This window comes from Marmota monax, unplaced genomic scaffold (assembly GCF_021218885.2).
Source record: "Marmota monax isolate L192 unplaced genomic scaffold, Marmota_monax_Labrador192_F-V1.1 WCK01_AAM20220418_F8-fsc00013, whole genome shotgun sequence".
NCBI classification, from domain to species: Eukaryota; Metazoa; Chordata; class Mammalia; order Rodentia; family Sciuridae; genus Marmota; species Marmota monax.
Genome location: NW_026692202.1, coordinates 19,552,308 through 19,579,919, shown reverse-complemented (window position 1 = coordinate 19,579,919; position 27,612 = coordinate 19,552,308). Strand labels below are relative to the sequence as shown.

General features: G+C 37.2%; 1 protein-coding gene across 1 annotated transcript; it reads left to right on the top strand.

Moving 5' to 3' along the window:
- The first annotated feature begins 1 nt into the window (after nucleotide 1).
- On the top strand, nucleotides 2-27,612 carry Pm20d2 (peptidase M20 domain containing 2). Its single transcript, XM_046431526.2, has 7 exons — nucleotides 2-593; nucleotides 2,698-2,846; nucleotides 6,366-6,508; nucleotides 8,323-8,477; nucleotides 11,268-11,403; nucleotides 22,101-22,208; nucleotides 22,423-27,612. The coding sequence occupies exons 1-7, from the start codon at nucleotides 144-146 to the stop codon at nucleotides 22,575-22,577; spliced, it is 1,296 nt and encodes a 431-aa protein (XP_046287482.1). The 5' UTR covers nucleotides 2-143; the 3' UTR covers nucleotides 22,578-27,612.

The following is a 27,612-nucleotide window of genomic DNA, read 5'->3' as shown; positions in this document are numbered from 1 at the left end:
GAGCACCTGCTAGGGCGCGGAGGGCGGGGCCGAGAGCTGTACTCTGCGCGAGCGGCCGGGGTTCCAGTGAGCAAGTGCGGCGGGACGCTCCGTGCGGTTGAGCGAGCGGGCGGAGTCCTGAAGGGTTGCGGGACCTGGGCACGATGAAACCCGAAGGGGAGCGGCCGGCGGTCGGGGTTGCGTGCGATGGCTTCTCAGAGCTGGAGCTGCTGAAACTGCGCGCGGCGGAGCGCATCGACGAGGCGGCTGAGCGGCTGGGGGCCCTGAGCCAAGCCATCTGGAGCGAGCCTGAGCTGGCCTACGAGGAACACCGCGCCCACAGTGTGCTGGCGGGCTTCTTCGAGCAGGAGCCGCCGGCCGCCTCCTGGGTGGTGCAGCAGCACTATCAGCTGCCGACCGCCTTTCGCGCAGAATGGGAGACACCGAGTGCCACGCGGTGCGCGCTGCACTTGGGCTTCCTCTGCGAGTACGACGCGCTGCCCGGCATCGGCCACGCCTGCGGTCACAACCTCATAGCCGAGGTTGGGGCGGCGGCCGCTCTGGGATTGAGGGGGGCCCTAGAGAGCTTCCCTGGGCCTCCTCCCTCGGTGAAGGTGAGGTGGGGCCGGTACATCCCTTGCACCTTAGTCCCTGGGCAGGTGTAGGGAGTGCACTTGACGTGTGGCCATCCCTTTGGCAAAAGGCAGAAAAGAATCCCCGAAAGAAAGTCGGGACTAAACGTGTTGCCGACTAGCGACCTTCTGCAGACTTTTTATTTCCACTTTTGTAGTTATAAACAACTCAGGAGATTCTTCTCTTGGAAAGAATTGAGAACCAAGCCTGGTTTTTGTTACGGGTTATTTTTGGTGACTGAGAGGCAACTGCAATTTGCTGACAAGTAATTCCTCCAATTACTTCAGGAGAAAGTAATTTTTGTAGGAAAAAAAAAAAAAAATATATATATATATATATATATATATATATAGAGAGAGAGAGAGAGAGAGAGAGAGAGAGAGAGAGAGAGAGAGGTATGATTTGCTTGGTATTTGAATAGGAAATTTTCAGCCATTAGAATCCTCTAACTTCTAGAATTATACTAATAATGGAAAAGCAAATGAACATTTAGTACAAAGATAAGTTCATCCTTAAGTCTTAATTTTTATTTCACTATTTTAAGAAATATACCAATTCCTTAAACGGGAAATGTTGTTTATGTTTGTCTTAGGCAAGTTTAATCTTGTGTTATACTGTTTTTCCAGATGTTATATTATTCTTCATTCTGTGAGCTAAGATTCAATCATCATCACTCAGGTTAAAGGGAAGACAAATGTTTTAATATTATTTAGCCCATTTCCTCCCAGTGTCAGTAACCTTTCTCTTTTGTCCTAACAGTTCCATCTCTCTAGGCTTTCCCTTTAGCTACCTTCTATTTTCAGCCGCTGGGGGCTGGTTTTTGCCTTAGATTAACTTTTTTGTTTTGTTGGGAAGGGGGAATATCCTTTGTCATTGCATAAAACATTGGAGAGATTTAGTTTTAACCAGGTTTATGAAAGACTGGGAACTGTCAGCAATAGACCATCGATTTTATAAGTCTAGAGTTAAGAATAAAGAGCAGCTAGTTTAAGAGTGTGGACACTATGGTTTCTAAAGAAAACTGGACTTTGAGAAATGTACCAACTTCTCATTCCAAATGATTGTTCTCAGTTTTAGCAAGGTTATCTGTTCTCAGTTTAGCAAGGTTATCTGTTCTCAGTTTAGCAAGGTTATCTGTCTTATCTGAAAATGGAATTTGAGCTGATTCTCTTTACAAGCCAAGAATTTTTTTCCAGGTTGTTCCATTGTGTTCAAAGACATGACCTTGAAAATATATGAGTTGTTTATAGATAATTTTCCTTTGCTTTTTAAAATTGAAGAAGTTAAGCTTAAGTTTCAAAGTAAAATGTTTATTCTGTAAAGTTTTCTTTTGTTTAATTAGGTGTTTAGTGACCAGTAAATCTGCCCTGGTTGATTAGTAAGTTTGTGTAGTAGTTGGCCATTTCTTACCATGGTATTAAGATTTGTTTAATGCTCTTCATAAGGGATTAATGAGTTAAGACTTTTTAAGTAGGTAGCTTATTAAGGAATAGTTCAGGCCAGCAGGTTAGGGCATCTAAGGTAATTTAGCTGTGCCTGAAGATTTGCTCTTTGACCTGGGGCAAGACACTTTCAAAACCACCCTCCCCAAAATGATGATGCAGGTTACTCATCTACCTCACAGAGTTGTTGTGAGGATGACTAACAAGTCACTTGAAAAATTCCTTACCAGTAAAATGCTGGTGAATAGCTCTATACTTTTACTAAACGTCTAAGTCATGAAGAAGCTTTAAGAAATAAGTCCTTGCAAATTTTGAGGAACTAGGTATGTAATATTCAACTTTTTTCATATTTGCCATTAGTTATACAAATTTGAGTTATTACAAATAACTATTAATAAATATTGGGAAAGTTTCTTATAGTGTCCCTGGTACATACATTACTTCAAATTAGTATAATAATGTAAATTAAATTTTGTGATTAATTTAGCACCATATATTTTATGCCCACTGCATAAATCCTCTGTCTCCATAGTCTAAGAACCTTAATATAGATTGTGAGTACATGTTTGAGGGAACCTGTTTGATATTTTCCTACTAGGACTTTTTGTTGTTGTTTTGCTCTGAAATAGGTATTTCCCTCTAGATAAGTGTCCTGGGAACCCCTGCAGAAGAAGATGGTGGAGGCAAAATTGATCTAATTGAAGCAGGAGCTTTTAAAAACCTCGATGTTGTTTTCATGGCCCATCCATCCCAAGAAAATGCTGCTTATCTACCCGATGTGGCCGAACATGAGTAAGTAATCAAGTTGCAGATAAACTTCTTAGAGGATAACTGATATAGAATACTTTTATGTCTAAGGGCCCAACACTCCAAATTTTTTTTCATTTAAAAAGTAAATTGAGGGGCTGGGGACGTGGCTCAAGTGGTGGCGCGCTTGCCTGGCATGCGTGCGGCCCGGGTTCGATCCGCGGCACCACATACAAACAAGGATGTTGTGTCCGCTGAAAACTGAAAAATAAATATTAAAAAAATTCTCTCTCCCTCTCTCTCTTAAAAAAAAAGTAAATTGATATGTGCATGTATGAATATGGTATAATGAATCCCACTACTGTGTATAATTATAATGCTCCAATTAAAAACAAAACAAAAAAACCCAGTAAACTGAGTCAGATGCAGTGGTGTGTGCCTATAGCTGCAGTTACTTGGAAGACTAAGGCATGAGTGAGGAGTGCTTGATCCTGTATGAATTAGGAGACCAGAATGGGCAGTGTATTGAAACCCCATCTAAAAATAGAACAACAAAACAAAAAGTATATTGTAAGGGCTGGGGATAGAGTGCTTGCCTCCTATGCACAATGCCCTGGGTTTAATCCCCAGCAACCCCCCCCCCCCACACACACACACCCACACAAAAATATATTGTAAGATAATGTGATGTCTTAATTACATTGAATGACATTTGGTAAGACTCCAAAACAAAACAAAAAGTGTATTGAAAGATAATGTGATGTCTTGATTAACATTGAGTGACATTTGGCAAGACTCTTCTAATTGAGATTTATTATAGTATTCATAATAGGGCTGCTAAAATAGTGCCTAAAAACATAGGAGTAGCAAACAGAACATGGTGACATTTGTGTTCTTCTTTGAACTCTGAGAGGAATCTGATTTCTGGAAAGTGTGTATTCTTTGATAAGGAGTTGCCTTTGCAACTGAAAAGATTTGTAAGAGATGGTTTTATTAGTCAGCCTACTTGGCCCCAGGCCTGTTTCAGTGTCTGGCTTCTTTGTTTTTTCATGGGTCATCTTTTTAAGATTTCCACAAAAGAGGAACAAGATGAAGAATTTAAAGAAAGTTATTTATCTCTTTAAATTTCTAATAATGAATAAGATAAAGCAAGTTTTTCCTATTGGCCACCTTTCCCATATCCAGTCCCTTCTTTGCTGTTGTTGTTTTCTCCAGTGCTGAGGATGGAACCCAAGTCCTTACACATGCTAGGCAAGCACTCTACCACTCAGCTACAGCACTAACCCTCCAGTCCCCTCTTTAGAGGTGTATTTATAGCACATGCATAGGTTTATAGGACATGCATAGGTACATGTATAAATTAAATATTGAAGGAAGGTTTGTTGTTTTTTTCCTCTCTCTCTGAGGAATTCAGCTTAACACACACACATACACACATTTTATTTTGTTTTATTAGGTACTCAGGGTTGAACTCAGGGGCCCTCTACAACTGAGAAACATCCCCAGCTCTTTTTTTATTTTTTGAGACAGAGACTTCCCATGTTGCTAAGGCTGGCCTTGAATTTACAGTCCTCTTACCTCAACCTCCTGAGTCACTGAGATTACAGGCATGTATCACTATGCCCAGCCATTCAATATATTGTTCTAGCTAGTTGCAGTGGCACATGTGTGTAATCCCAGTGACTCAGGAGGCTGAGGCAGGAAGATTGTGAGTTCAAAGTCAGATGCAGCAATTTAGGCCCTAAGTAACTTAGTGAAACCCTGTCTCAAGTAAGAAAGAAAAAAAAAAAAAAGGGTGGGGAGGTGGCTAAGTGGTTAAGCACCCCTGGATTCAATCCCTGTTACCAATAAATAAATAAATAAATACACAAACAAACACACACATTGTTTTGGCCCTATTTTTTAATTTAAATTTTTTTTTTTTTTGAAATGGGTCTTTCTGTGTTGCCCAGGCTGGCCTTGAACTCTTGATCCTCATGCTTCAACCTCCAATAGCTGGCACCAGAGGCAAGTGCCACCATAACTAGTTCACAGGCCCTTGTTTTGTTAAAACAAAATCAAACAGTTTGTTTTGAAAATAATTTCATATTATTTTGCTTGAAGTATGTTTTTAAAGGCCAAAATATTAATCTAATATAAAATAACTTTTAATATTTCTTTTCCTGTAGTTTATTGTTCTTTAATTGTATATTTAAGCGCTCAGTGGAAGAGCGCTTGCCTGGCAAATGTGAGGCACTGGGTTCGATTCTCAGCACCACATATAAATAAATATATAAAGATCAGTCAACAACTGAAAAAAAAAATGGTACTAGAGCCATTTTCATAAAGGACTTCCTTTTCCATTTTATACTCTAGTTTCAAGGTGATGGTGAAAAGATATATATCAAGGAAATAAGTATCTTACAATCTTATAAATGTGTTTGAATGTTTTTACTTAACTTCGTTCTGCTAACAGAATGTGAGGAATGACATAAGAATTGGTAGCATTCTAAGAACTCCTGAATGTCCAGATGGTTTTTTAGTCTAAATGTGAACAATACTAGTTTAAAAAGTGTTAACTAAGTAAGTCAATCACTTAGTTACACTTATTTAGTTATAAAGTTATAAGTATTTAATTCACAATCTGAGAATATGAAAACCATGGAGTGAAGTAATGATAATTTATAGAATTTTAAAACATTAATGAAGTATGGGGATATAGCTTAGTAGTGGGGAGCTTGCCTAGCATGTATGAGGCCCAGGTTTCATCCCCAGTGCTGGAAACAAATTAAGTTAAATAAAATGTTAGCCACCTAAAGTATTTGGAAACATTAAAATATTGCTAGGGTATCTTATGATAACATTGTGAGTATAAAGTGATTTTCAAAGATTATCTTAGCCCATTTCAAATGTTGCTTTCTAATAAAGAATTATCTGAGTTTTTTTTTTTTTTTTTTTTTTTTGTGGTGCTGGGTGCTGGGATTGAACCCAGGGCCTTGTGCATGCAAGATAAGCACTCTACCAACTGAGCTATATCCCTAGCCCTTATCTGAGTTTTTGCAGACTTTTGATAGAGAGCTATCATCATTCAGTGTAAAAGGATGCAAGAACTCCTATTTTATAATTGCATCATGTAATATAGTATTGCATATGTGTTCAAGTTGAATTGTGTACAAATTTAATCTGTAGGAGGTTGGTTGAGCAACATTTTCTTTCTCTATTTAGAATGCTTTCTTTGAGTTAAGTACTATGTCACATAATAATAAGTTGTAACTAATGCAAGTAAATGTAGTGCTTTTACTGCAAATAATTTGCAAGTAAAAATTTCAGCAATGTGAATTAATTTTGAATAATAGTTTGGTAGTTCTAACTACCTGCATTTTTTTTTTTTTTTTACTTTAGTGATACTGGAGGGAGTAATTTTCAATGATTTTTTTTTTTAGTTGTAGATGAACACAATATCTTTATTTTATTTTTACATGGTGCTAAGGATCCCACCCAGAGCCTCATGCGTGCTAGGCAAGTGCTGTATCACTGAGCCTGAGCCCCAGCCCCAGCCCTTTCAATGATTTTTTTATTTCCTAGTGTGACTGTGAAATACTATGGAAAAGCATCTCATGCTGCTGCTTACCCCTGGGAAGGAGTCAATGCCTTAGATGCTGCTGTTCTTGCCTACAACAATTTGTCTGTGTTAAGACAGCAAATGAAACCAACCTGGAGAGTTCATGGTATTACTGTCATATATTTTGTATAATGGTGCTTAATATATTTCAGTGAAATATAATTAATATTTGATTTTTTTAAAAATTGGAGACATAGTTATGTACTTCATATGAAAATTCTAAAATTTTGAACATTTTCAGAATTCATGTGTCAGGGTACTAGGATATTTATATGTGGATAGGAAGATATTTACAACTATTGTACATAAATGGAATGGCCATCTTTGAGCAATAGAGCTGAAGTTTTATGTGGGGAACTGTTTTTTCTGTCAGTGTTTGAAAGTAAGAACTTGATTTTCTGGTTATCCCATTGTCTCTAATGTTAACAACATTTTGTCCATTCCTCAAATTTAAAAAGGTGTAACGATTACTGGATTTTAATAAAGGTTGTTACATCCTGAAGAACATCTTTTTTTTTAAGATGTTGATGGACCTTTATTTTATTCATTTATTTAAATGTGGCACTGAGAATTGAACCCAGTGCCTTACACATGCTAGGCAAGCACTCTATCACTGAGCCACAGCCCGGCCCCATGAAGAGCATCTTTTAAATAAATTATGTGTATCACCATAATATAAATACAGTAATAAAGTATACTGTCTTAAAGGTACATATTTTGTTATAGTTTAATATCTATTTTTTTACCTGTTAATTTTGCTATAGGCTGAAATCAGTTAGTAATTGCACTTTTGTCAATTTCCTGCCTTATTTTCTTTAAAAGGAAAAAAAATAGGAATTTTTAAATAATAGAAATATATATTTTTTAAAATTTATTTTTTAGTTGTAGTTGGACACAATACCTTTATTTTATTTATTTTTATGTGGTGCTGAGGATTGAACCCAGGGCCTCACACATGCTAGGTGAGTGCTCTACCACTGAGCCACAACCTCAGCCCCTAGAAATATATTTTTAAGATGATGGAATGTGCTGGACATTATTATCCAAAGTACATGTATAAAGACAGGAATTGGTGTGAATATACTTTGTATACAACCAGAGATATGAAAAATTGTGCTCTATATGTGTAATAAGAATTATAATGCATTTCACTGTCATATATAAATTTAAAAAAATAAAAAAAAGAAAGACATTTTTAAGTAGGCCATATAGAATTAGATTTTGCATATCTATTTTATTATTACTTTGGATAAATCTTCATTCTGTGTAGTTCCAAATGTGTTTGTTTTGACAGTTTATAGTACTTAGGATCCTGACCTGCATGATTTCTTTTTGGTATGAAAATTATTTTCCCAGAGGTAAATACCATTTAGAGGATTTATGGAATTCTTGAAGTATGAGGGTAATTATAGAACCTCAAACATTGTTTTTTTTTTTTTTAATTTCAAAATTTTATCAAACAGTACAACTGTAGTAAAATAATGAAAAATTTTCCCAGAGAGCTTATGATATTACCACATTTTTTATAGTTATACATTTTTAAAAATTTTTTAATGATCTAGATTATAATTTCTTTCTGAGGTGCTGGGGATGGAACTCAGGGCCTTGCTTATGTTAAGCTAGTGCTCTATCAGTGAGCTATACCCTCAGCCCTGAATCATAATTTCCTAATGTTATATAGATTCCTTAGAATAAAATACTTATAAGCAATTTTTTTCCCTCTTAGCTAGGAAATATCACTCTCTCAATAGAAATTTATGTTGTATAACTGTTAAAATGTTTGATTTTGGTATATCAGTGAAGTAAATAGGTTTAGATTATTTTTCTTTATGTACATATTGTCTAAAAAACTTATGGATTATATTTAACCTTAAAATAATGATCACAGGCTTAATTTCAGTAATTTGATTCTTTTTATAGGTATAATAAAAAATGGTGGTGTAAAACCAAATATCATTCCCTCTTACTCTGAATTAATTTATTACTTCCGTGCACCCTCATTGAAAGAACTTCAAGTTTTGACCAAAAAGGCAGAAGATTGCTTCAGATCTGCAGCTTTGGCTACAGGGTGCACAGTAAGAACTTTTAAGAGTTAATTATAATCAGAGGTATATATGTGGGCTTGGGCTGTTTATGTTAAATTATATTGAAACCTAACTTGCTTGCCTCCTTCTCATTTGGTGGTGGTAATATTTTGGTGCTGGGGATTGAACCCAGGGCCTGTACTCACTGGTGATGTCTGGAATTTGTAAAGTAAGTTGGTCTAATAATTAATATGAAAGCCTTTAATTCTTATGTATTTTACTCAGTGTCTGAAAAGGGAAGACTACACATCTTTTTTTTTTTTTTTTTTTGGTACCGGGGATTGAACTCAGGGGCACTTAACCACTGAGTCACATCCCCAGTCCTATTTTGTATTTTTATTAGAGACAGGGTCTCACTGAGTTGCTTAGCTCCCTGCTTTTTGCTGAGGTTGGCTTTGAACTTGTGATCCTCCTGCCTCAGCCTCCCCAGCCATTGGGATTACAGGCATGTGCCACCACTCCTGGCTTACACATCATCTTATAGAGTAATTTGGATATTGCTGCTCTAGAATCCCTGCCTTTTGGCAAGTTGCAACCTTCATTGTTGGCAATTATGCTTTTAGAAATGCTTACAGTAAACGGAACTTAATGTCAAAATCTACAAAAGCTGTTTCTGTTAAAATAGTGATACAAATACTCATAATGGCTGGAATGGAAGTTAAACACAGAAGTTAGTCAAGAGAATTTGCTGATTTGCATTTAAGTATCAGTCATTTTTGGTTTAAAGTGGGGTGAGTTTTAGGATTATATAAAATAAGAATTTTGCACATAGTCTAGTTGGAGAGACAAGATCTTGACTTGTGCTGCTCAGCCTCGAAACATTATTTGTATCTCTGAGTCTTCATTTTCTCACTTGAAAATAGGGATAATGACACAATCTTAGAATTCTTTTGAGAGATAAATGAAATAGTGTTTGTGAACAGGTAAGAGCATAACCTTCACATGTATTAACATTTTTTTCTGTCCTCCGTAGTCTAGTGATGTATGATTTGTTCACATTGTAGCAGTGTTTCATGGTAGCAGTAATTCTCAGACAGTGTATGTTAAGTGTATTAATAGTAATGTGGATAGTAAGTGTCAGGAAGAATCTGAGACAGGAAATCACTGGCCTGGGGGTATTAAAAGGAAGATTTTATGGAAGACTATAGATCTGAATGGAGCTTTTAAGGATGATCATACTTTCAGGTATGTGAAGGACAGAGAGTGAGAGCGCACAGATGGGAAATGTGATCAACAAAGGGAAGAATTCTGTAAAAGCTCATGTTGTGTTGTTGTGAATACATAAATAAATACATGGACAATTGTAAGAGCAAGTACATAGCCTCATATGCCATTACAGACAGTAGGTATAGAATTAGTATATAATTGTAAAGCATCCATAGCTTAGGGCAGTACAAACTAAGCTTTTATTCCCTTACTTACCTATAAATATTTAAATATTTGTTTATAAAATACATATGTGAACTCTTACCATTAGCCTATCTCTCAAAGTGTACAATATTCCCTTAGTAAAGTTTATTGTTATAGTATTTAAATCTATTTAAGTGATGTTTTAATAATTTCTTATATTTTGACTGACTTGAAAGATGTGACTAAATTGTCATTGTTTCTACCTTAGATGTTACCAAGAAGAGAAGAAATGTGATCTCTGCTATTTCATGATTGGCATTTGCTATTATTTTTGATATTATATTTAGTCCAAGGGAATTGCTGATTTGAGTTAGTCCTGAATCTATAAATCCACTTAACTGGGCACATACACACCCCAGGCCAGTGATTTCTTGCCTCAGATTCTTCCTGACACTTACTATCCACATTACTATTAGTACACTTAACATACACTGTCTGTATCATCATACACTTAAATTAATAAATGAGGACCACTGTCAACCCCTTCTCATTGTGAAACTTTGGTATTTCTTACAGGGTACCTTTCGGACCAGGCAGGGGTATCAGTGTCATTTTGAATGTTAAATGTTAGTGAAGCTCAATTTTTTTTCTTTTGGACACTGAAACTAGAGTGGTATTCCTCAGACTGGTTTTTTTGGCCACCTGCATCAGAATTACTTGGGGATGCTGGTTAAAATAGTAATTTCTGGGCTCTCCCTACACCTTCTTCAGGTGACTGAAGTTGACACTTGCTGGCTAGTTTAGAGCTTGGTGACATTATGTGGTTTAGATCATTTAAAACATTAGGGAGGGCTGGGGATGTGGCTCAAGTGGTAGCGCACTCGCCTGGCATGCGTGTGGCTCGGGTTCGATCCTCAGCACCACATACAAAAAAAGATGTTGTGTCCGCTGAAAACTAAAAAATAAATATTAAAAAATAATAATAAAATAAATAAAACATTAGGGAGATAGGGTCTTAAAAACTTTCATTATAAGATACTTTTTTTTTTTTTTTTTTTTTTTTTAAGGTAGGGAATTTGAGTAAGCTTATGTCTGGATGGAAAAGTGCCCCCTCTTGGCTGGGCATGGTAACACATGCCCGAAATCCCAGTGGCTTGGAAGGCTGAAGCAGGAGGATTGCAAGTTCAAAGCCAGGCTCAGCAATTTAGCCAGGCTCAGCAATTTAGCGAGGCTCTATCTCAAAATAAAATATAAAAACTGGCTGGGGTTGTGGCTTGGTGGTTAAGCACCTCTGGGTTCAATCCCCAGTACACCCCCCCATCCCTGGCGCAAAACAACAAATCTGTTCCTGTTAGAACCCTCACTGGATTGAAAATTAGAGAATTTGCATTTTTTAAATTTCAAAATTTGTTTTGTAATTTTTTTTATTAGGTAGAAATTAAAGGTGGAGCACATGATTATTACAATGTTCTACCCAACAAGAGCCTATGGAAAGCTTACATGGAGAATGGAGAAAAGCTGGGAATAGAGTTCATTTCAGAAGATACAATGCTGAATGACACTTCAGGTAATTAAGTTCTTTTATTGTATTTCGAGCTACCTGAGGATGAGTAATGCCATCTTCAATTAAATGGTTTTGGAGGTAAGGAAGTACTGCTGATGTTTTTAATGACATTTTCACAAACTTAATGGTTGGGGAAAACTAATGGATTCTTCAGTGAGTATAGACTGTCAAGTTAGCAGACTTGTTTTTATAAGTAGCCAACCTAGTTTTTGATCTGTTTTCTGAATATTTCTAGTGTTTCAGTTTCCTTAGTTCTAATTTTTGAATAAGCTACTAAAATGGGATATAGAATTTTTTTATTGGTTGTTCAAAACATTACAAAGCTCTTGACATATCATATTTCATACATTAGATTCAAGTGGGTTATGAACTCCCATTTTTACCCCAAATACAGATTGCAGAATCACAACGGTTACACATCCACATTTTTACATAATGCCATACTAGTGACTGTTGTATTCTGCTACCTTTCCTATCCTCTACTATCCCCCCTCCCCTCCCCTCCCATCTTCTCTCTCTACCCCATCTACTGTAATTCATTTCTCTCCTTGTTTTTTTCCCATTCCCCTCACAACCTCTTGTATGTAATTTTGTATAACAATGAGGGTCTCCTTCCATTTCCATGCAATTTCCCTTTTCTCTCCCTTTCCCTCCCACCTCATGTCTCTGTTTAATGTTAATCTTTTCCTCCTGCTCTTCCTCCCTGCTCTGTTCTTAGTTGCTCTCATTATATCAAAGAAGACACTTGGCATTTGTGTTTTAGGGATTGGCTAGCTTCACTTAGCATAATCTGCTCTAGCGCCATCCATTTCCCTGCAAATTCCATGATTTTGTCATTTTTTAGTGCTGCATAATACTCCATGGTGTATAAATGCCACATTTTTTTTATCCATTCATCTATTGAAGGGCATCTAGGTTGGTTCCACAGTCTAGCTATTGTGAATTGTGCTGCTATGAACATCGATGTGGCAGTATCCCTGTAGTACGCTCTTTTAAGGTCTTCAGGGAATAGTCCGAGAAGGGCAATAGCTGGGTTAAATGGTGGTTCCATTCCCAGCTTTCCCAGGAATCTCCATACTGCTTTCCAAATTGGCCGCACCAATTTGCAGTCCCATCAGCAATGTACAAGAGTACCCTTTTCCCCACATCCTCGCCAGCACTTGTTGTTGTTTGACTTCAGAATGGCTGCCAATCTTACTGGAGTGAGATGGTATCTTAGGGTGGTTTTCATTTGCATTTCTCTGACTGCTAGAGATGGTGAGCATTTTTTCATGTACTTGTTGATTGATTGTATGTCCTCCTCTGAGAAGTGTCTGTTCAGGTCCTTGGCCCATTTGTTGATTGGGTTATTTGTTATCTTATTGTCTAGTTTTTTGAGTTCTTTGTATACTCTGGATATTAGGGCTCTATCTGAAGTGTGAGGAGTAAAGATTTGTTCCCAGGATGTAGGCTCCCTATTTACCTATCTTATTGTTTCTCTTGCTGAGAAAAAACTTTTTAGTTTAAGTAAGTCCCATTTGTTGATTCTTGTTATTAACTTTTGTGCTATGGGTGTCCTATTGAGGAATTTGGAGCCCGACCCCACAATATGTAGATCGGAGCCAACTTTTTCTTCTATCAGACGCAGAGTCTCTGATTTGATATCAAGCTCCTTGATCCATTTTGAGTTAACTTTTGTGCATGGTGAGAGAAGGGGATTCAGTTTCATTTTGTTGCATATGGATTTCCAGTTTTCCCAACACCATTTGTTGAAGATGCTATCCTTCCTCCATTGCATGCTTTTAGCCCCTTTATCAAATATAAGATAGTTGTAGTTTTGTGGATTAGTCTCTGTGTCCTCTATTCTGTACCATTGGTCCACCCGCCTGTTTTGGTACCAGTACCATGCTGTTTTTGTTACTATTGCTCTGTAATATAGTTTGAAATCTGGTATCGCTATACCGCCTGATTCACACTTCCTGCTTAGAGTTGCTTTTGCTATTCTGGGTCTTTTATTTTTCCATATGAATTTCATGATTGCTTTCTCTATTTCTACAAGAAATGCCGTTGGGATTTTGATTGGCATTGCATTAAACCTATAGAGAACTTTTGGTAATATCGCCATTTTGATGATGTTAGTTCTGCCTATCCATGAACAGAGTATATTTTTCCATCTTCTAAGATCTTCTTCTACTTCTCTTTTTAGGGTTCTGTAGTTTTCATTGTATAAGTCTTTCACCTCTTTTGTTAGGTTGATTCCCAAGTATTTTATTTTTTTTTGAGGATATTGTGAATGGAGTGGTTGTCCTCATTTCCATTTCAGAGGATTTGTCTCTGATATACAGGAATGCCTTTGATTTATGTGTGTTAATTTTATATCCTGCCACTTTGCTGAATTCATTTATTAGCTCTAATAGTTTCTTTGTAGACCCTTTTGGGTCTGCTAGGTATAGAATCATGTCACCTGCAAATAGTGATAATTTAAGTTCTTCTTTTCCTATTTTTGTGCCTTTAATTTCTTTCATCTGTCTAATTGCTCTGGCCAGTGTTTCGAGAACTATATTGAATAGAAGTGGTGATAGAGGGCATCCCTGTCTTGTTCCAGATTTTAGAGGGAATGCCTTCAATTTTTCTCCATTCAGAATGATGCTAGCCTGAGGCTTAGCATAGATAGCTTTTACAATGTTGAGGTATGTTCCTGTTATCCCTAGTTTTTCTAATGTTTTGAACATAAAAGGATGCTGTACTTTGTCGAATGCTTTTTCAGCGTCTATCGAGATGATCATATGGTTCTTACCTTTAAGTCTATTGATGTGGTGAATAACATTTATTGATTTCTGTATATTGAACCATCCTTGCATCCCAGGGATGAATACTACTTGATCATGGTGCACAATTTTTTTTGATGTGTTTTTGTATCTGATTCGCCAGAATTTTATTGAGGATTTTTGCATCTAGGTTCATTAGGGATATTGGTCTGTAGTTTTCTTTCTTTGAGGTGTCTTTGTCTGGTTTCGGAATCAGGGTGATGTTGGCCTCATAGAATGAATTTGGAAGAGCTCCCTCTTTTTCTATTTCCTGAAATAACTTGAAAAGTATTGGTATTAAATCTTCTTTAAAGGTTTTGTAAAACTCCGCTGTATACCCATCCGGTCCTGGGCTTTTCTTGGTTGGTAGTCTTTTGATTGCTTCTTTTATTTCATCCATTGATATTGGTCTGTTCAAATTGTGTGTATCCTCCTGACTCAGTCTGGGCAAATCATATGACTTAAGAAATTTATCGATGTCTTCACTATCTTCTATTTTATTGGAATATAGGTTTTCAAAATAATTTCTAATTGTCTTCTGTATTTCTGTAGCATCTGTTGTGATATTGCCTTTTTCATCCCGTATGTTAGTAATTTGAGTTCTCTCTCTTCTTCTCTTCGTTAGCATGGCTAAGGGTCTGTCGATCTTATTTATTTTTTCGAAGAACCAACTTTTAGTTTTGTTAATTTTTTCAATAGTTTCTTTTTTTTTTTTTAGAGAGAGAGAGAGAGAATTTCAATATTTATTTTTTCAGTTTTCAGCAGACACAACATCTTTGTTTGTATGTGGTGCTGAGGATCGAACCCTGGGCCGCACGCATGCCAAGCGAGCGTGCTACCACTTGAGCCACATCCCCAGCCCCCTCAATAGTTTCTTTTGTTTCAATTTCGTTGATTTCCGCTCTGATTTTAATTATTTCTTGCCTTCTGCTACATTTGCTGTTGTTTTGCTCTTCCTTTTCTAGGGCTTTGAGATGAAGTGTGAACTCATTTATTTGTTGGTTTTTCCTTTTTTTGAGGAATGACCTCCAGGCGATGAATTTCCCTCTTAAAACTGCTTTCATTGTGTCCCATAGATTCCGATATGTTGTGTCTGTATTTTCATTTATCTCTAAGAATTTTTTGATTTCCTCCTTTATGTCTTCTGTAACCTATTGATCATTCAGTAACATATTGTTCATTTTCCATGTGATGTAGGATTTTTCCTTCCTTCTTTTATCATTGATTTCCAGTTTCATTCCATTATGATCAGATAAAATGCATGGTATTATCTCCACCCCTTTATATTTACTGAGGGTTGCCTTATGGCATAATATATGGTCTATTTTTGAGAAGGATCCATGTGCTGCTGAGAAAAAAGTATATCCACTTGATGATGGTTGATATATTCTATATATGTCAGTTAAGTCTAGGTTATTGATTGTGATATTGAGTTCTATAGTTTCTTTATTCAACTTTTGTTTGGAGGATCTGTCCAATGGTGAGAGAGGCGTGTTGAAGTCACCCATAATTATTGTGTTGTGGTCTATTTGATTCTTGAACTTGAGGAGAATTTGTTTTATGAACGTCGCAGCACCATTATTTGGTGCATAAATATTGATAATTGTTATGTCTTGTTGGTGAATGGTTCCTTTTAACAGTATATAATGTCCTTCCTTATCCCTTTTGATTAACTTAGTCTTGAAGTCGATTTTATTCGATATGAGGATGGCCACCCCTGCTTGTTTACGAGGACTGTGTGCGTGGTATATTTTTTCCCAACCTTTCACCTTCAGCCTGTGTATGTCTTTTCCAATCAGATGTGTCTCCTGGAGGCAGCATATTGTTGGATTTGTTTTTTTAATCCATGTTACCAGCCTATGTCACTTTTTTGGAGAGTTTAAGCCATTAACGTTTAGAGTTACTATTGATATATGGTTTGTACTTCCAGCCATGTTTGATTATTTATCTTCTTTTTTTTTTTTTTTTAATTTAGTTTGTTTCTCCATGATTAGCTTTCCCCCCGCCCTCTGTCTTTACCGAGGCACTTCCCACTGATGGTTTTGGTTATTGTTTTTCATTTCTTCCTCGTGTAGTGTTTTCCTCAAGATGCTTTGCAGTGCTGGTTTTCTGGCTGCAAATTCTTTAAACTTTTGTTTATCATGAAAGATTTTTATTTCATTGTCGTACCTGAAGCTTAATTTTGCTGGATACAGAATTCTTGGTTGGCATCCATTGTCTTTCAGTGTTTGAAATACGTTGTTCCAGGATCTTCTCGCTTTCAGCGTCTGTGATGAAAAATCCGTTGTTAACCTTATTGGTTTACCCCTGAATGTAATCTGCCTCCTTTCTCTTGTAGCTTTTAATATTTTCTCTTTGTTCTGTATATTGGATATCTTCATAACAATGTGTCTTGGCATTGGTCTACTGTGATTTTGTATGCTCCGTGTCCTGTATGCATTTACAATTTGTATATCCGTTTCCTTTTTTATTTCTGGAAAGTTTTCTGTAATTATTTCATTCATCAGGTTACTCATTCCCTTGGTTTGAACCTCTATACCTTCCTCTATCCGGATGACTCTTAAGTTTGGTTTTTTTATGTTATCCCATATCTCTTGGATGTTTTTCTTGTGATTTTTTACCAGCCTTTCTGAGTTGGTTAGACTCTTTTCAAGATGATATATTTTGTCTTCATTATCTGACGTTCTGGCTTCTACTTGCTCCACTCTGTTAGTGATACTCTCATTTGAGTTTTTAATTTGGTTTATAGTTTCCTTCATTTCTAAAATTATTGTTTGATTTTTTTTTATAATCGCTATCTCCTGATAAAGATGCTTAACTTCTTCTTTTATCTGTTTATGTAATTCATTTTTAATGTGTTCTTTCACTGTTTGAATTTGCTGTCTCATATCCTCTTTAAGGTTCCATTCCATCTGTCTAAGGTATTCCTTGAGTTCTTTATATGACCATTTTTCTGATGACTCTAGGTCCTCCTGACTATTTAGGCTGTCCTGCGTTGTTTGTACTCCTTTTCTTCCTTGCTTTTTCATGCTGCTCATGTTACTTCTTGTTCTGTTTGACTGCTGAGTTACTGTTTACTCCTATAAATTTATTTGATGCTTGGGAGGAAAGGTATTAGAAGGGAAGGGAAGAAGTGAGTAAAGAGAATGAGAGTAAGCAGGTAGAATTCAAGGAAGGGGGAATAAGAAAATTGAAAAGAAATGAAAAGACAAAAGAAAAAAAATAGAAAATAAAAAAAGAAAAAAAATTAAAAAAAAATAAATTAAAATTAAAAAAGAAAATAAAAAAATTAAAAAACAACAAAAAAAATGAAAATGAAAAAAAACCGCAAATTAAAAAAAATTAATAAATGCAGTCTTAGAGTTTGATTAACTTCTCTTCCAGTAGGTGGAGCTGTGCCCTCTCAATACGCGGGAACCAATCACTGTGCAGCAGCTCCTCCTCCCAGACTGGGCGGGTCTCCAATCCTGAGTGCCTAGGGCGTTCTCTTGTGTCTAGTCACTTCCCCACTTTTCCTCAAGCCAGGCCCCGCTCACCAGTGACGCTCACCACAATACTGGCTACACGCCAGGTCTGCTGCTCCCAGGAGCCCTGTTTTCATGAACTACTGGGCACACTCTCCCTGTTTGCCATTCCCTCAGACCCTAAGTTTTTAGAGCTTGGGGCTGAGAACCCTCAGTGAATTTTGCTAGCCCTCCAGTAGCCACGCCCCCGGTAGCTGGTGCAAGAGACCTCAGTTGTCAGCACTGGTGGGAGCGGTAGCCGGGAGTTCCGCGCCGCGGGTCCCGCGCCACTCCTGATTCCCTTGGTCTGGCTATCGCGCTCACGGGAGAGCTGGGAGGGGCCCTTAAGGTTTCCCTGCTGTGTGGAGAGGGAAGGCTAGGAGATTACACACCTGTCGCCACTGGTTTCAATGAAGTTATCTCCTCCGCCGCATTCTGGTGACGTCAGTTCTCTGCCATGGTGGTATCCCATGCAAATGGTGACAGTTCGTTCCCTTTGCCGGGTGACCAATGCAACGGGTGGGTCCTGAGTGTCTCTCCCAAGCCCCATTTCAATCCTGTGGCCACTGCCTATGAAGGCTCGGTTGGCATTAACCTCCGTAGGATCAGAAGGTCCGACCAGTTGTTTCAGCGGGATTGTTTAGTGCTGAGTCACAGCAGTTTGTCTTCGAGAAGCAAGGGAACGGGAGCTTGAATTCAGCCAATCCAGGCTCAGTGTGTGTTCTGAGAGGCCCAGACTGTTCGCCTCAGATCCACGTCAGCTCAGCATTGCCTAGTGATCCTGAGCAAACAGCATTTAGACGGTTTACGACTCCCTATGCCCACGCAGCTGAAGAGGTCAGAGACTTGATCTCTCCGCGCCCGCCGCCATGTTGGATCAGGGATATAGAATTTTAATTTATTCTCAGTTATTATAATGAGCAGGTTATAAAGTATTTAGTTATTTGGGGGCATTTTCACATTCTGAAGAGTCACAGACAGCTGTTAGGATTTAAAATATATATGCATGCATTAAATAGCATAATTAATATGTTAAATAATATTTGGACTATTTTAGATTTTTTCTTTTTAAAGAATATTATTACTAAAGAGACCTGCAAGTTACAGATGTACCTCCTAAGGTACAAAAATAGATATTGTGAAGTAGAACCAAAAATACATCATAATAAAAATGGAGTACTGATATCATTTATGAGAAGAAGTTCAAGAGAAAGTGTAGAAATTCTAAAGTGGAGCTATTCGGAAGTCTACTGAATCTGGAACCACAAAAGTTGTCTAGGTAGGAGATTTAGGGAGGTTGTTGTTAGTAAGATTGCCCAAGTATGAAGAGGGAGAAGATGCCCGAAGATGGAACACTGGGGTCAACAGCTTTTAAGAGATAAGCAAGGACACATTGTCTCCTTGATGGAGAAAGAGACAACATGCTCAGAGAAGATAATCAGGAGAGAGTGAGGTCATGGTAGCCAAAGGAGTAGAGAACTTCTAGAAGGGAAGGAGGAATAAATCATGTCAGGTGCTTATAGAGGTTGAATAAGGTAAGTATGGTCTAGTATTCATTGCACCAGCCATTAGAAATTTGTGGATTGTTTGGAAGAAAATAATGGGTGGCTGGTGAGACCAGATGCCAGATCTCAAATCTTTACCCACTACATTGACTGGTGAGACAGTAGAGATAGCAAAGGAAGATTCTTCTTTTATCAAGAAAGTTAGCTTTAAAGGAAAGCAGAGTAGATGAAAACATAGAAAAGGTTTTTAAAAGAAATAGCTGAGAGAAGTAGATTCAGGTAAGTGTTCAGGAAGAAGGGCAGGAATTCAGAGATGCCCTCCCTAAGAGGTTCTGCCTTCACATGGTAAGCCTTGAAGTGGCAGCTGGAGGACTGAAAGAATTGCCACTGACAGGAGTTGGCCAGGCATCCGTTGTGTGTGAACAGCATCAAGAACTCAGCTCAATATTAAGACCATGAATTTATTGTCAAGGCTACCTTCACGTTCCTGTACTTTTATGCTAGCATGTTTATGCAGTCTAGCTGTGGGAGGGAAGATGCATGGTCAGATCTACCCAGAGATTGGATTTTATATAATAGACAAACAGCATGTGCAGAGATCCTGTGGTATCCAGATTGGATTTTATATAATAGACAAACAGTAGAATAAAGTGGCTATAATTTGGATATGGTTTGCAGGCTCTAGGATCTAGTTCCACAAGTAAGATATTAAAATACTTAGCAGGCATTTGACCATCTTGTCCACTGATGTGCCATCACCATGTATCCTGAGTATCTGGAGCCACTCCTGGTACTACTATGTGCTCAATGAATGTTTTCCAGTGAATCATTTTTCCAGAGCTCCAAAGCTTGGCCTTGGTCTGCCTTTACTACGTAACTAGTAGCTATGAGATTATGGATACATGATTTTACACTTTGGTTTCTTCCTGTGTAAAATAAGAACTTTTCAAATGTTAATGAAGCATTAGAATTACATTTGGAACATGGTAATTCCAGATAAACATTAACTGCTGTTAAATATTTTGCTTTCATTCTCTTACCACTCATTCTTGTATAGTCTAACTTTGCCGGAAACAGTGTTTGACACATAATAAACATTCAGTAAATATCTATTGAGTGAACAGAAGGCTTTGTTTTTACTATGATATATTTAGCAGATGTTAGTGTCAGTCAAGTGAGAGGCTAGAAGCCTGGTGATTTAAAATATTGCTTTTTGCCTTAGAGAGTTTCAGAATGTGGTTTATGAGAGACATTAACCAAATAAGCCAATAAATGGAAAATGAAGCCAGGTACCTTTGCGCACACCTGTAATCCCAGTGGCTTTGGAGGCTGAGGCAGGAGAATCCTGAGTTCAAAGCCAGCCTCAGCAAAAGCGAGGTGCTAAGCAACTCAGTAAGACCCTGTCTCTAAATAAAATACAAAATAGGGCTGGGAATGTGACCCAGTGGTCAAGTGCCCCCAAGTTCACTCCCCAGTACAAAAAAATATATAAATAAATAAAATAAAATGAAACCTGGAAAATTTTATGGAGGATTGTAATACAATACTGTGAGAGCCTTTGCTAGAGGACCTTACCAGGGAGAAAAAGTAAGAGTTCACTGAAGAAATGATGTTTAAAGCAGGTGGAGAGGGGACTGCATGTGTAGAAGTCCTATAGTGTCCAGAGTGGCTGAGGTGGAGTAGTGGGAGTGTGGTCTGAAACCAGGGTTAGGAAGGTGAATGGAGTCAGACCATATTAAGATTGAAAAAATTTTAAAAAAATGGAAAAAATATTGGCAAAGTAGATGCTGCTAGACCAATTAGGAGACTGCTATATCAGTTCCAACAAGAGGTGGTAATTATGTAGACTAGGGACAGGTGATGGTGATGGTGATGGTGAAGGGAAAAGTGTTAGGCTTCTGAGGCATTTGGAAAATAGTATTGATGGGTAGGGTTGAAGAACAGGAAGCTTATGAATTTTGATTTTAAAAAAATAGTTGAACAAGGCCCTGGGTTCAATCCCCAGCACACCCCCCCACACACACACACACACAAAGAGTAGTTGAGAAAAGTAGATGCAGGTAAGTGTTCAGGAAGGAGGGCAGGAGTTCAGAGATGCCCTCCCTGGAAGTCCTGCCCTCACATGGTAAGTCTTGAAGTGGCAGATAGGGGACTGCAAAGATTGCCAAACACTTTGGCTGTGTTTGATCTACCTTGAAGACATCCAAAAAGAATTAACAGTTGGGCTGGGGATGTGGCTTAAGCGGTAGCGCGCTCACCTGGCATGCGTGCAGCCCGGGTTCGATCCTCAGCACCACATACAAACAAAGATGTTGTGTCCACCGAAAACTAAAAAATAAATATTAAAAAAATCCTCTCTCTCTCTCTCTCTCTCTCTCTCTCTACTTAAAAAAAAAAAAAAGAGTTAACAGTTAACAATTGGATGTACAAGCATGGAGCTCAGAAAAGACCAAGTTAGAGTTGGTGGTTATTTGAAGGGATATGTGTGAACAAAATCTTGAGCAAGAATATGGCAGGATAAGAGGAAAGGGCCTGGAATTGAGTCTTGAATAGTAATGTTTCATGGTTGCAGAGAGGAAGTTAAACCTCCAAGGGAAACAGAGGAAGGGACCATCACAGTTCACAGAAGGCAGGAAAGGGAGCAGCCCACTGTGGAGGCTGCTAGGAGGGCAAGTGAGAGTAGTCTTGGGGTTGGGAGAGAGTAGGTCTTGGGAGACCTTTCTGAACAGCTGTGTGGGGACTGATGCAGGTGAAAGGGGAGGCAGTGAGAGCATGAGCCTGTGGCCAACTCTACAGGGTGTTCACTTCACCAGGTCTAACAGGGCAGAGAACCATAACCAAGTTCAGGTTACAATTTCATCATGCAAAGTATTTAACCAAATGTATCTTTCTTTATGCATTCCAAGGATCTACCGATTTTGGAAATGTTTCTTTTGTGGTCCCTGGAATTCATCCATATTTTTACATTGGATCCAACGCCTTGAATCATACTGAAGAGTACACTAAAGCTGCAGGTAGGCTGTTGAGAGTGCAGGTTTTCACATGTGCTCACTCTTTTCCTAGCAGTAGTGCCTTTCTAACTATTTAGTTTAGCTTGTTATTTCAGAAATAGATTCCTTGGTGGGTAGTTGGAGAGGCAACTTAGGGATTGGGACTTAACCTGAGGAATTGATAAGTTGATTTTTAATAAACATAGAAATATTTTAATTCATTTTCTCTGTCCTTTAGGATCACAAGAAGCTCAGTTCTACACTTTGCGAACAGCCAAGGCTCTAGCAATGACTGCATTGGATGTTATTTTTAAACCAGAATTGCTGGAAAGAATTAGAGAGGACTTTAAATTAAAACTTCAGGAAGAACAATTTTTAAATACAGTAGAATAAAAAGGAGACTTAGGAGTGGTTTATGAATCATTAAGAAGTGATGATTTTTTTTCTTTAATCTTTTTTAATGAAGAGAACATGCTTGTTTTTAATCTTAAAGGAATCAAATTCTCCTTACCTGATATGTAAGAACAGGGTATGGTGAAAACATATTCACTCATATCTAAAATGAAATTTTTGGGTGAATCTATACTTGATGGAATTGTGATATTTCAGGAGTTGATAGGTGATACTGCTGCTTAAGATGGATGGTACATGATGTGTCAAAATAATATTGACAAAATCTGTATAATAATTTACAGATTTATATATTATATATTTTAAAAGGTCCAAGAGGTTTTAAACCTTATATACAGAATTGACACCCACGAAATGGTTTTGTGGTACAGAGTAGTAAACTTATTTAATGTAGTTTTAAAGTTCATGGTCTAAATTTAGGTAAAGTTTGTTTCAAATATTTCTGTTTTTGCTTCAAAAAATCTCTTCATTTATAATAAAAGTAGCTTTTAATTAGAAATGCTTACGGGTAACAACTAGAAACTCAGATACAAAGAATAACTTTAGTTTTACCATTTGAAGAAAAATGAGAAGAATGTTCTAGTTTTTACACATGATCAACTCTGGGAAGTGGCATTAAAGTAATTGGTAATTCAATATTACAGTAAGAGGGTAAATGTTGGATGGTCAGGATCGGACTCTTCCTTTAAGGCATTTGCATGGTAGCCCTGAGTGTTCTAGGAGAACTCCGGGAGGAGCATTGGCTGGCACCTACTCTGCTCTCTGGAATGTTCAGAATCCTGCACTGCCCCTCCAGCCAGCAGCCTGCTCAGGCTCCCACTCAGAAGCCAGCTTGCCCCACCTGGCTGCACTGAATTTTGAGCCTCCTTAAGCCTCCTGCTAGCCCAATATTTTTAAAAAATTATTACAGGTTTTCCATGATTCTTATTTTAGTGTGAATTTCTTGAACATGCTAAAAAGAATGTGTGAAAAAAATATTTGGTAAAACAGATATTTTAAGCTGTGAATGCAGTAAAGCTCCAATGTACTTTATTTTAAAGGAAGTCCTCAGCTTTGAACAAGCATTCCAGAAATGGAAGGGGAAGGAGAGAAAGTGTCCATTTGGCTTTTATGGTATAATAAGCAAGTCACTTGGGCCCTCTGAGCTATCAACTCACTTTTTGAAAAGTTAGATCTTCTACTTACAGTCTTTTGAACCCCTAATTCCTGCTGTAATTATTTAAAATTGCAAGAGAGGTGGTTGTGTTTGGGAGAGTTAGTAGTTGAGAACTGCCTTTCTTCTGTATAAGAGTCTGTGGGTTATGTGCCTGATTTTGGCATGTAGCTGCCTTCTTTTTTTTAAAACCTGCCAAGAATGGGTTTATGTTTTTTAAAGGGTTGCTAAACAAAACAAAACAGAGACTAAATAATATGACCTGCAAAACCTAACATCTTTGCTGTCTGGCCTTTTACAAAAAAGGTTGCCAGCCCTGGCTGTATATAACAGTAAAATAAAATCTGTGTCTCTTTGACTTAGGTCATATGGTCGGATCTTCTGGAATAAAACTTCATAAAGAAACCCCATATCTTTTAGCAATGACTTCTAATGCTGTGATTAGAAATAATTTCTTTCTTAACCCTCACACTTCAAAGGTATTTTCATAAACCTTTACTTAACTGAAATTACCATTGGTTGGTTTTTACAACATCAAATTTCTAAATATTTTAAAATGTAAAGAGAGAAGTGTTAACTTATATCTAAACAAAGTGTTCCTTTTAGAAAAGGAAAGATTCTGTTCATCTCCTCCTCCTTTTTTTTTTTTTTTTTTTTTTTGAGACCAGGACTCACTAACCTTGAACTTTTAGTTCTCTTGCCTCAGCCTCCCAAGTAGCTGGGTTTGAGGCATGTATCATAGCACCTAGCTTTACCTCTTTATTCTTACAAGATGAATGTTAATTCTTAGGTGGTTAGCAAATAAGACTCATTTTTTTTTTAAAGACTGAGAGGGAGAGAGAGAGAGAGAGAGAGAGAGAGAGAGAATTTTAATATTTATTTTTTAGTTCTCGGCGGACACAACATCTTTGTATGTGGTGCTGAGGATTGAACCCGGGCCGCACGCATGCCAGGCGAGCGCGCTACCACTTGAGCCACATCCTCAGCCCAAGACTCATTTTTTTAAAAAAATATTTTGTGGTTGTAGACGGACACAATACCTTTATTTATTTATCTTTATGTGGTGCTGAGGATCGAACCCAGTGCCTCACCCATGCTAGGCAAATGCTCTACACTGAGTCACAACCCCAGCCCAAGACTCTTTTATTTAGAATATTTATATTGTTTTTGAAGAATGAGATAACCAAGTTTTTGTTCATTAGTTTCATGACATTTTATTATCACTAACACATTCTGTGATTATATATAGTTTTCCTTCACTGCCTATATATTTGAAGCTGGTGTGTGCATATTTTAAATTTTATTTTATTTTGATACTGGGAATTAAACCCAGAGGTACTCTACCTTTGAGCTATATCCCTAGCCCCTGCCCCCTCTTTTTTTATACCAAGGATTGATCCCAGGGCCAATTAATCACTAAGCCACATCCTCATCCCTTTTTATTTTTTGAATTTGAGACAAGACTTGCTAACTTGCTGAGGCTGACCTCGAACTTGTGATTCTCCTCCCTCAGCCACTGGAGTATTTAGGATTACAGACATGTGTCACCGTGCTTGGATTGTTTTAAAATTCTTAACAGTATCTAGCATAGTAGTTTACCTGGGAATATTCAGTACTTTTTGTTTTGTTTTGATTGGAGTACTGGTGGTTGAACCCAGAGGCACCCTACCACTGAACTACATCCCCATACCTTTTTAATTTTCAAATGGGGTATCTTTAATTTGCTCAGGCTTCCCTTAAACATGATTCTCCTGCCTTCTGTCCTTTTTGAATGAGAAAATACTGCATCCTTGCTTGAAATCATTAAAGTTTAAAATAGCTCTGTGGAGAGATCATAGGTACAAAATATGTTTTAATTTTGTGAACATAGCAATCTTTTGTACAATCTGGAGTAGAAATAGATACCTTATATTACTTTGCTTCAGATACAGGAAAACGAGATTCATTTTTGAAAAAGCTGCACTGGTTTAATGCAAAGTTTAAAATTATAAGATTTTAAAGAATTAGTTTCTGATCTAAAATTAGTTTCTTGAGGTGTCTGTTTTATGGAAAGGTCTTTTATTGCATGCATTTATAATCTTTCATGCTCATACCCTACACTTTAAGCTTTTCCCTCAAATACCAACTTTGGGCTGTGTTAAATTAGTATGCTTTAAAAGATGTAATGTAAATTAATGGTTTAAATATAATTACAAACTGAAGATGCTTTTGCTATAGTGACAGTTTTAAGCAGGCTTGAATATGGGACCCTGTAAAACAATTATGTGTTATAGGCTGAATATCTCTTATCTGAAATGCTTGGGGGCCAGAAGTGGTATTTTGTTTTTTTGTTTTTGTTTGGTACCAAAGATGCTTAGCCAGTGAGCCACATTTTCAGCCGTTTTTTATTTTTTATTTCGAGACAAGGTCTTGCTAAGTTGCTTAAGGTGTCTCTAAATTGAAGAGGTTGACCTTGAACTTGTGATCTTCCTGCCTCTGTCTCCTAAATCACTGGGATTACAGGTGTGTGCCACCACACCCAGCCAGAAGTGTTTTGGATTTGGGAGTTTATTTGGATTTTGAAATATTACATATCCATAATAAGATATCTTGGGGGATGCCACCCAAGTTTAACCACAGAATTTCTTCATGTTTGCATATATATACATACACACACACACACACACACACTTGGGCCAAAGATAATTTTATAGAGTATTTTTAGTGTGCCTGCATTTTGACTGCAACCTGTCACATGAAGTCAAGTGTGAAATTTTTCACTTGTACAATGTTGGCATTCAGAAAGTTTGGGATTTTGGATCATTTTGGGTTTTCAGATTAGGGATATTCAACCTGTTTTATTAATTACCAAGTTGCTATATAAGATTGAATGCAGTTAGTATTTAGCTTGTCTCTTAAAATTTTGGGCTGCTTTTTAGTCTTGCAAATTCTCCTTATTTGAACCACTCAGGACATTTTCCTCTTTTCATTGCTTCCCTCTGTAGCACTCAGAAGTGCTGGGGCATTTTGGATAAACTAGAACATTTTGTATGTTTATAAATATGTATGTGAACTTAAAGCATTTTGATTTTCCACAAAGTTATTTTCTTTGATATTTTAGCTTGTAATCTTGACATTTGAGCTCAATAAACATTTGTTGAAGAGTGCCTATTTCTAAGAACTTGGTGAAAGAATAAGACAAAGTCTCTGCTCAGAAAGCTTGCTGTTGGTGGCAAATTCTCACTTCTTAATTCTTTCTTCATCTGAACAACACTGGGGCTGAAGCAACAACTGAAAGCTATTGTCTTGGAATTTTTTGAAAAAGTGTTTCTAAAATATTTTAAAATATCTGAGTTTCCCCAATCTGTTTGAACAGAAGAAATTGATGTGCAAAAATTTTTTTAAAAAAAGGAACGAATGTCTTGTTTGATAATATATTCTGTAAAAAAAAAATATTAAAACCTTTCTGATAGTTTTTGTGCAGTTCTAACTTTTTACCTTAAGAAGTCTTTTGGTAAATGTCCTACATACACCAGCCTTCGCATTGTCAAAATGAATTTTCATTATAAGATAAATGTTGTCTTGGTGCTGTCTAGCAATTTTTGTAAGGCTGCAAGCTATGACAAAATACTTTTTTTTTTTTTTTACTTCAAGCATCTTGTAGTACAATTATGGTTGAGGGTGGTGCATTTTGATGTGTGAAGTTGAAATTTTCAAGTAAGCAATCACTCTACTACCATCAGATTATGATAATTTTTGTAATATTTTAATATATATTAAAATGTGTATGAAATATAAAATGTTAAGTATGTTTAATAACACTTGTTATTTTTAAAATGATGTATATGAAAATACATGAAGATAAAGCACAATTACCCAAATGCA